The sequence below is a fragment of the Penaeus japonicus genome, unplaced genomic scaffold (genome assembly GCF_977035675.1).
Source record: "Penaeus japonicus unplaced genomic scaffold, GWHDUDI00000001_assembly GWHDUDI00000010, whole genome shotgun sequence".
NCBI classification, from domain to species: Eukaryota; Metazoa; Arthropoda; class Malacostraca; order Decapoda; family Penaeidae; genus Penaeus; species Penaeus japonicus.
In genome coordinates this window covers 33,426,108-33,437,220 of record NW_028234412.1, presented here as the reverse complement: position 1 = coordinate 33,437,220, position 11,113 = coordinate 33,426,108, and the positions used below count along the sequence as shown (strand labels likewise).

Genomic DNA, 11,113 nt, shown 5'->3' with positions numbered 1-11,113 from the left:
TTTTTTTTTCCAAGGAGTCCCCTCTTTTCCCCTTGGATTAAGAAACAGTCCCCCCTTAACATTAGCGTTATGTATTCCATTACATCTTACAGTAAGTGTTTTTCTTGTTCCCTGCTCCTGTTGTTATGTACTTCGAGGATCATTTCTGTACCAAATTAGCAAGCACTGTAAGCGTTTGGCGAACGTGCTTGGAATTCCTGAATCGCTTGAGCTCAGAGGAGATCCTGTGCTTTAATAGTCATGCCCTTGCCTTGCGTCTTGCTTGTGTGTGCGTGTGTGTGTGTGTGTGTGTGTGTGTGTGTGTGTGTGTGTGTGTGTGTGTGTGTGTGTGTGTGTGTGTGTGTGTGTGTGTGTGTGTGTGTGTGTGTGTGTGTGTGTGTGTGTGTGTGTGTGTGTGTGTGTTTGTGTCTGTTACTGTCTCTCTCTCTCTCTTGTTTGCTTCCTCTTTCTGTCTGCCTGTTTGTCCATCTACTTGTCTGTCCATCTGTCATTTTGTCAGTGTTTCTCTTTCTTTCTCTTCCCCCCCCCTCTCTCTCTCTTTCTCTTTCTTTCTCTCTTCTCCTTTTCTCCCTCTTTCTCTTAAGAATGTCATCTAATATTGGAAAAAAAAATATCTTGCTTGTCATAACTATTGTATATGTTGTAATACCGTTGTGCATTCTGATCTACGACGCTTAAATAGTTAACTGAGATTCTGAGGGGCACCTCACGCCCACCAGCCCACTCGACTGTGCGTCCTCATATGGTCGTGCTGTTTGCGTCATTGCTATTTTCTCTCCCACCTTCCCCCACTATCTCTATTTTCTTTCTGTCACTTTTTATCTCGTCGTGTTTGTCTGACTTTGGTATTTTCCTTCTCTTCTATACTCGCTGTTTGTCTGTCTGTTTATCTCCATTTTTTTCTCTCTCTGTCTTTATCCTCCTTTAACCTCCCTCTCTTCCTAACCCTCCTTCCTCCCTTCATCCCCCCTCCCTCCCTACCTACCTACCCTCCTTCCTCTCACTGTCCCCCACTCCCCCTCCCATCCCCCCATCCTCGCCCCCTCCTTACCTCCGAAGTGACAGAAGAAGTGAAAGTAGAATTGTCGAACATCCATTGCGTGCATTTCTTCTCTTCGAAACGCCCTGTTGCGGGAGATTTTGCAAAGAAACTGCAGTCGCCTTTGAAGCTAAAAGAAGACATGAGGGCATTACTTTGAAGATGAACACACACACACACATACACACACACGCACGCACAAACACCCACACACCCACACTAACACACACACACACACACATACAAACACACAAACACGCACACACACACACACACATACACACACACGCACGCACAAACACACACACACCCACACTAACACACAAACACACACACACCCACACTAACACACACACACACACACACAACACACACACACACACAACACACACACACACACACACACAGACCTATTCCCCCCATCGCCGTACCCACACACATATCTATCTACATATCTCTATCAAAATTTATTTCTAACTACTATCGCTTCGTATATAAACATCAAAGATAAAAAAACAAAACAAAACAACAACAACAAAAACAGCAAATATCTCACTCAGTTCCATCTAGGCCGTAGGCGGTGCTTGATTTATTGGTGTGGGCGTAATCCGGTGGGCGGCATTCAAAGTCTACTTTGGGGGCCAGAAAAGCCCCGCCCAGGATGTGGTAAGTAGGCAAGGACACACCTGTTGAGGGAAGGGCGTGAATTGGGAATGAGGTGGAATTGGAATGGGGTGGAATGGGAATGAGGTGGAATGGGAATGGGGTGGAATGGGAATGGGGTGGAATGGGAATGAGGTGGAATGGGAATGGGGAAACTATACGGATGAGCGATGCACGCTGGAGATTGGAGTTGATAATGCATTTTCAAATAGATCTGGTTATGGAGAGTGCTTGGATTAAAGAGTGGTCGAGAGCGAGCCGGGGGGTAGATAGCGGGGTAGATTGTCGTTAGGGATGTAGTGTTTGATTTGCGATAGAATTTTTGTGTGATAGGAAGAGATAGTTGTGTGTGTCACAGAGGAGGGTTAAGGATAGGGAGAGATAGAGAGTGAGAATAGGGAAAGGTATCTGCTAACATTTTCTGGCTCAATTGGCACTGGATGTTGTTTTTTGGTTGACACACTCTACTTAAAAATCGTTGCGTGCGAGGATTGCGTGCAAGTGTCTGTCTGTCTTTCTCACGCACAATCATCATTTGTGTGTGTGTGTGTGTTGTGTGTGGAGAGTGTTGATACGTTTTGTGATTATAGTGGAGTGAGAGACTGATGAGTGGGAGGACTGTGAGATTTAATTGAGATGTGTGAGAGAGAGTGTGTGTGAGGAGTATTTTGTGAGTGTGTGTGTGTTTGTGTCTGTCTATCTCTATCTCTAACAAAATATCACTATCTCTATTGAGTGTGAGTGAGTGTGTTAGTGAGTGATAGTGGTAGTGTGTCGTGTGTGAGTGAGTGTTTGAGAGTTAGTCAGAGAGTTTGTCGTGAGAGAGGGAGTGTGTAAGTTTTTGTGTGTGTGAGTGTTTTCTTTGTGAGTGTGAGTGTTTGTGTTGTGTGTGTTTTTTGATGGTGTGAATGAGAGATTGTGTGTGTGAGTTACGAGTGTGAGTGTGTGTGATAGTGAGAGATAGTGATGAGTAGTGTTGTTATTGTTATAGTGGCTGAGTGTGATGGTGTATACACTAACGCTATCACACACTAACCTAACTCCAATTAATGAGAGATAGTGTGTTTGTGTTATTGAATGTGAGTTGTGAGAGTGAGGGGGATGAGAGTAAGATGAGTGAGTCTGAGAGTGGTGAGTGACAGTTGAGGAGTGGTGTGAGTGTGAGTGAGTGGAGAGATAGTAACTTGAGAGGTGTAGTGTTTAGTGAGTTTTGTGAGTGTGAAGGAGTTTGTTTTGAGAGAGTGTGGGGGATCCTGTCATCACAAGCTACTATACACTATCACTAACTCACGGGAGTTAGTGTTTGCGTGCTTGGTGTCGTCAGTCTGTCACAAACTCACACAACACACTCACTCACAACATTTTGTTTTGATAAGAGATTGTGTGTGTGAGTGTGTGAAGTGTGTGTGTGTGTGTGTGTGTGAGTTTGTGAGTGTGTGTAATGTTGTGTGGGTGTGTATGTGTGTGTGAGTGTGTGGTCGTGTGTGTGTGTGTGTGTGTGTGTGTGTAGGTGTGTGTGAGGGGGTGTGTGGTGTGTGTGGTTGTGTGTGTGTGTGTGATGGGTGTGTGCGTGTGTGTGTGTGTGTTGTGTGTATGGCTTCTATACTCATATTATATCTCTCTATCTATTTATATCTATCTATATATATATATCTATATATTAAAATGATATCTCTATCTATAATATATATGTGTGAGTGTGTGAGTGTGGTGTGATGTGGTGTGTTGAGTGTGTGGTGTATGTGAAGTGTGTGGGGGTGTGTGTGAGTGTGTGTATGGTGTGTAGTGTGGGTGTGTGTGTGTGTGCAGGGTGTGTGTGTGTGTGTGGGGAGTGTGTGTGAGTGTGTATGTGTGTGAGGTAGGGTGTGTCTGGGTGTGTGTGTGTGTGTGGTGTGGGTGAGTGTGTGAGTGTGTGTTTTGAGTGTGTGGGTGTGTGGTGAGTGTGTGGTGTGTGTGTGTGTGGGTGAGTCTGTGTGTTGTGAGTAGTTCTGTTTGTGTGTGTGAGGTGTGTGTGTGTACTGTGTGTGTGTGTGTGTGAGTTGTGTTGTGTGTGAGTGAGTGTGTTGGGTGGGTGTGTGTTTGTGTGTGTGTGTGTGTGTGAGTAGTGTGTGTGGTGTGAGGTTGTGAGTGTGTGGGTTTGAGTGTTGGTTGTGTGTGAGTGTGTGAGTGTGTGAGTGTTTGGGTGTGTGTGTGAGTGTGTTTGTCTATATAAAGGTAGCTATCTATATATTGTACAGATATATATATATAATATAGCATTCACATATCTCTATCTAATATATCTCTCCTCTATCAATCTATGGGTGGGGTTGTGTGTGTATGCTGTGAATGGGTGAGTGTGTGAGAGTGTGTGAGGTGAGTGATGAGTGATTGAGAGGAGTTAGTGTGGGTGTGTGTGTGGTGGGTGGGAGGTGGGTTGTGGACGATGAGATGTGGGTGTGGGTGTGTGGTGTGTGAGTGTGTGGTGTGTGTGTGTGAGTGTGGTGGTATTTATGTGTGTGACGGGTTGAGTGTGGGAGGTGGGAGTGTGTGTTTTTTAGTGTGTTGTGTGTGTGTGTGTCGTGTCGTGTGTAGTGGTGTGTGTGGTGTGTGAGATGTATGTGTGAGTGTGTTGAGGTGAGTGTGTGGGGTGTGAGAGGGTTGTGGGAGTTTGAGTGAGTGTGTGTGTGTGTGTGGGAGTGTGTGGAATTTGGAGTTGGAGAGAGTGAGGTGTTTGTGTGAGTGGGGTGTGTGTGTGTGATTGTGTGTGTGGAGGTGTGTGTGGGGGGTGTGTGGATGTGGGGTGTTGGTGGAGGGTGTGGAGTGTGAGTGTGTGAGTGTTTGTGGGTGTGTGTGTGGTGTGTTTGTGAGTGTGTGTGAGAGTGTGAGTGTGTGTGTGTGAGTGTTGGTGAGGGGTGGGGTGGGAGGTGGTGGGAGGTTGTGTGACGGGTGCGTGCGTGAGTGCGAGAGAGAGTGAGTGAGTTAGTTACGAGCGTGAGTGTGTGTATGTCTGTATGTGGTGGTGTGTGTGAGAGTGAGTGTGTGTGTGCGAGTTGGGTCTGTGATGTGTGGTGTTGTCTGTTTGTGAGTGTGTGAGTGTGTTTACTGTGTGTCGGAGGAGTGTGAGTGAGTTAGAGATGAGTGTGTTGGTGTGTTTTGGAGTCTTTGAGTGAGTGGATGTTTGAGTGTCGTGTAGTGTGAGTTAGTGAGTGGAGTGTTTGTGATGTGTGATGTGAGCGTGTGTTAGGTGTTCATTGAATTGAGGGTGTGTGATTGCGGTGTGTGTGTGTGTGTGTGAGACGTGAGATGTGTGCGTGTTGTAGTGAGTGACACTTTGGTGTGTGTTGTGAGATAGTGAGAGTGAGAGAGAGAGAGTTAGTAGAGTGAGTGGAACATAGAGAATGTGTGTTTCTGTGTTTGGATGGTGTTACTGTGTCTGACTGTCTTTATGTAGGACAGAATAGTGTGTGTGCTTAGGAGGTGATATAGTGATTTATTTATACAGAGGGAGTTATGTTGAGAGTTTAGAGAGTTAGAGTTTGGATGTGATAGTTAGAGAGAGTAGAGAGACTCTCACTCAAACACACCTAACTACTCACACTTACTCACCACACCACACACAACTCATCACTCTCACACATACACACACACTCACTATCACATATATATGATATAGATATAGATAATATATATATATAGAGATAATTTAGATTGATACATTATTTATATTATATATAGTAGAGATATTAGATATTTATTATATATATATATATATATATAGTATACTATTTATTATATTTATATATATTTTGAGTATAGATATATAGTTGTAACTGATATAGACAGATAGATACATAGTCTTATATATTTATATATTATTGTTATATTATATAGATTTAGATCGATATATAGGATATAATATATAGTTAGTAATAGATGGATAGAGTTATTTTATATATAAATAGATAGAGATAGTTATCAGAGTATATATAGACATTTATACTTTACATATGCATTGGCTATATATACAAAGTCTCTCTCGCGCGAGGGCGCTCTCCGGTGAGTGAGAGTTTTTGCATTTAGGGATAGATTTGAGATATTTATATAGATATTGATTTTTATGTAGAGAGAGAGAGGGGAGAGTGAGGTGTGATTGAGAGGAGATGATGTGGGGGAGTGAGCGAGGAGAGAGAGTGAAGGGTTTGAGAAGAGGAGAGAGATTGAGAGGGTGAGAGAGGATAGGAGAGAGAGGAGCGGAGAGTGCATATATGTATATAGTATATATTTATTATAGTTATAGTTTTATTAGAGAGATATTCTAGATTTATAGATATAGATATATATTGATATGTGATATATATAGATATTATATATATATATCTATATATATATTTTATATATATGGTTATATTATGTATGAAATATATTTTTATATACATTAATTTATTTATCCATATAATTTATATATATATATATATATCTTATTATATAGATTATATATATATAGATATATTATATTTTATATATATATATGTGTTGTGTGTGGTGGATGTGTGTGTGATGTGTGTGTGTGTGTGTGTGTTTTGTGTGTGTGTCGTTTTTTGGTGGTGTTGTTGTGTGTGTGTGTGTTGTGTGTGTATTTATGCATATATATGTGTATGTTTTCGATCTGCTATCTATCTAGGTTTATTTCGATCTATTTTATCATTATATATCATATATATATATATATATATTACCATATGCATATGAATATTATATATACAACTTCTTATATCATCTCTACATGCTCTCAAGTATATATATATATTTAATATATTAATATACATACATATTATATAATAATATAGTACTATATTATATATATAATATATATATTTCTATCATTAGAGTTTAATATCCTTATATATATATAAAATTATAGTATAATTCTTTTAATAATATATATAGTCATATATATATATATATAAATACTATAACAAGCGGTGATGATTGTGATAGATAGAGAGAGATAGTTTAGAGAGATATTAGTTGTGAGTTCAGATATATAGAGTTGTAGATAATTAAATCATATTGTGAGAGAGAGAGTTAGAGAGAGAGTATGTTTAGTGGTGATATCTGATTACTCACTCTCACACACACTCACACACACACAACTCTCTCCTCACACACAAAACACACACACACACACACACCACACACGCACACACACACACACACAAACACATTATATATATATATATATATATAATATATATATTTTTTTTATACTATATATGTGTTGGTGTATACTCTTATATATACATATAATATTGATATATATACAATATATATATGTATATATATATATAAATATACATCATCATATATATAAATATATATATATAGTATATATTCTAGATACAATTTTATATTATACTATAGTATATATATACATATGTTCTATATATGTGTGTTGTGTGTATATACATATATATATATACTATATATTATAATTATATAATTATATAATATTCCATATATCTATATATATATATATATAAGTTATATATAATATGTTTTTTTTTTTGGTGTGTAAACATATATATTATACAACATATACATATTTATATATCTCATATCTAAGATATATAATATCATATATTATATATACATATGATATATATTACATCATATACATATGCATATGATATATATATGTGGATTAATTGGTGTTGTCTCGTCGAACTGTCTATATGCATATATATCGTGTATAGTATAACGATCCTGTCTAACTATTCTATATATATCTATCTCTCACGATTCTATATATCTATCTTTGTATCATATATCTATTATCATCCTCATGTCTAAATATATATATACAAACTATATATATATATATATATATATAAATATATTATATATAAGTATATATATCTATATATAATATATATATTTCTATTTATTATAATGCACATCTCACACACACACTACATCTACAACACATTACATTTTCTCACATCAACACCCTCTCTTACACTACACCCAACATCCACACACCTCGTACCCACAATTTCATTACACTACACACACACCACATATGTAACATAATATATCGTTATATATATAATGTTATATATTAATATATTAAAATTATAATAATTTTTTCATACTTAATATATCTTTATATATATATATATATTATATAATATATACCGTATATATATATCATAATACACGTATATATATATATATATATATATGATAATATAGTTACTAATAATTTATATATCACTTATATATATCTACAAATTCTTTATATACATTTTCTTCGTATATAAAATCTTTTATAACCATATATGTTATATATGTATATATCTAAATATGCATATGTAAATTATATATATATATTTATAATGTTTATTATTATATATTCATTATTATTATATATTATTCTTTTTTTATAATATATGAGATATATATATATATTATATATATATATGTAGATATAAATATAAATGCCATCACACACTACCCACACTCACATCCCATTCTCTCCACACCACACACTACTTTATATAATTATTATGCATATATAAATTAATGAGATATAGATATAAATATGTATGTATATATAATATACTTATATTCAATATTATATATATGTATTAAAATATATAATTACATATTATTCTACATATATTAGAATCATACATTTTAATACAATATATATATCATAAATATATATATATATAATAGTAATATAATGATTATTATACTTTTTTATGTTATAATATGTCAGATAAATATTACTTCTATATTCCAATTATATTACTTGCAATTATTAGACTTATACAGTATAATACATATATATATCTCTTAGATTACGAGTGTAATTGAGTGTAGTATATATAATATATATTATATATTATAATATATCTCTAAGAATATATATATATAATATATATATATATTTCACATGCTTATATGCGTATAACATATATACTTAAATGATAAATATAATATTCTAATTACTTAAATATGAATGTATATATATTATATAAACATATGTACTTTGTTATAAATACTTTATTATATTCTTTCATCTTCTTTCTATCAATATATATACTTATATATATAAATAAATACTTACTATATATCATTCTATTATTTATATATATAAATTCTTATATCAATATATTATATATATATAAATATATATATATAGGTGTCAACAATCGAGTGTGTGTTATTACATGTCTTTGTACTATAATATTATATATAAAATATAATATATTATATATATATATATCTTTACAATACTTATCTATATTAATTTATGCAATGGCTATATATATTAATATAATTAAAATTCTCTTTAAATTTATTATATAATATATATACTATATTATATATTCTTACAATTGATATGATTATATCATTAATATATTATATAATAGATAATACTATATTATATACTTTATATATTAAAATAGTTATTAGTCTTTATATATATATATATATAATTTACTCTTTTATTATATATATACTTATTAACAATATATATTATATTTCTTAAATATATTATAATGTGTAAGTGTGTGTGTGTGTGTGTGTGTTGTGTGTGATGTGTGTGTGAGTGTGTGTGTGTGTGTGTGTGTGTGTGTATGTGTTATTTGTTTTTTTGTGGTGTACTTCTCTGTTTCCATTGTTTATTAATAAATACAACAAGATCTTCAAACACATCAACACACACACACACACACACACACACACACCACACACTCACACTTATTTCACTTACCATCTTCACAAGTTACACACATTCATCTTACTACTACACATATAGATATATATATATATATATATATATACTATATTATCTATATATACATATAAGTATATCATATTCTACTATACTATATTCTTTATATATTTTTAATCTTATATTTTAGTTTATTATTATATTATCATTATATATATAACAATTACATCTATATAACATATAAAACGTGTATATATATTATATAGTATATAATATTATATATACATATATTTATATTAAATTATATATGTAAATATATAGTAAATATAGTATATACTATATAGGTATTATATATATATATATATATTATATATAGTATTATATATAATATATATATATAAATAATATATATACTAAATATAACTATTTGTATGACAGTGTATGTATGTGTATAATATATATATATCCTCAAAAAAACGTCATATATATTGATATATATATATATATATATATATATATATATATTGTATATATATATGTAAAAGTAAAAACCAATATAATTATGTATATAATATATATATATCTTCAATAAATATATAGTACTAATATATATATATCAATCTATAATATAAATCACAAAATATATCTATCTATATATATCATATATATAAATTCATATCTATACTTCATATATAGATTAACTACTCGTATATACGTCACATCTCTCCGTCTCTCCCCTCTCTCCATCTCCTCCTCTCACCAGTCTCTCTCTCTCTCTCCTATCATATATAATAGATTTTATATACTAATATATATATGATCCTTATATTATATATATATATATATTTATATACATACATTTATATTATATATATATTTATATAAATCTATATATATATATTAATGATATATAATATATCTAAAATAGATATGCTGTATATATATATCGTATATTATATATAACATATTATATATATATAATATAATATATAATATTATATATGGATGTAAGTATAAAGAGTATATATATATATATATATATAATAATAAATAACATATATACATATAAATATATATATAGATATATTATAATATGTGTGTGTGTGTATATACATATATTCACATTAATTTACACACACATTTATAATACATTTGTCCTTTGCCTTCGATCAATACGTCACAAATTTTACCTTACATCAGTCTATCACATATTTTTCTTTCCGTAATGTCGAAAAAAAAAATCACATCATCTGCATTACATATATTTCTGCATCACATCAAAACAAAAACCAAAGCCCACACACATCATCAACTCCTATCCATCCCATTCATTTATTTAATTTCCTTCCTATCCACTCCCTTCACTCCACCACTCTATTCTCCTTTCTGGACTCACAGTAAGAGAGGGCGAGGCAGTGCAATATATTCCATTTTCCTGTGCCCAGCTGTGCCTAGTGTATACAGTAAAATTTAAAAAAATTTGTGTAGAAAATATTAACATAAGAAATAAAAAGAAGATAAAACCAAAAAATTCAATAAGAAAAAAAAAAATTAAAAAGGAGCCCGTCCAGCTTGACACCCATCTTGGGGCGTTGGATGGGCGGTCAGACCTTCACGATGAATTGGAGGAGAGAAAGGGAAAATAAGAGAGAGAGAGAGAGAGAGAGAGAAAGTGAGAAGAGAGA

At 32.8% G+C, this 11,113-nt stretch overlaps 1 protein-coding gene across 1 annotated transcript in view; it reads right to left on the bottom strand.

Moving 5' to 3' along the window:
- LOC122264548 (organic cation transporter protein) overlaps positions 1–10,877 on the bottom strand; it is a 33,686-nt gene extending 22,809 nt beyond the window's left edge. The window contains exons 1-3 of the mRNA XM_043033493.2: positions 10,825–10,877; positions 1,596–1,725; positions 1,052–1,169 (exon numbers count right to left, since the gene is read on the bottom strand). Coding sequence (XP_042889427.2) covers positions 1,052–1,093 — 42 coding nt within the window. The 5' untranslated portion in view covers positions 1,094–1,169; positions 1,596–1,725; positions 10,825–10,877. The remainder of the gene's footprint in view (positions 1–1,051; positions 1,170–1,595; positions 1,726–10,824) is intronic.
- Between the last annotated feature and the right edge of the window lie 236 nt (positions 10,878–11,113).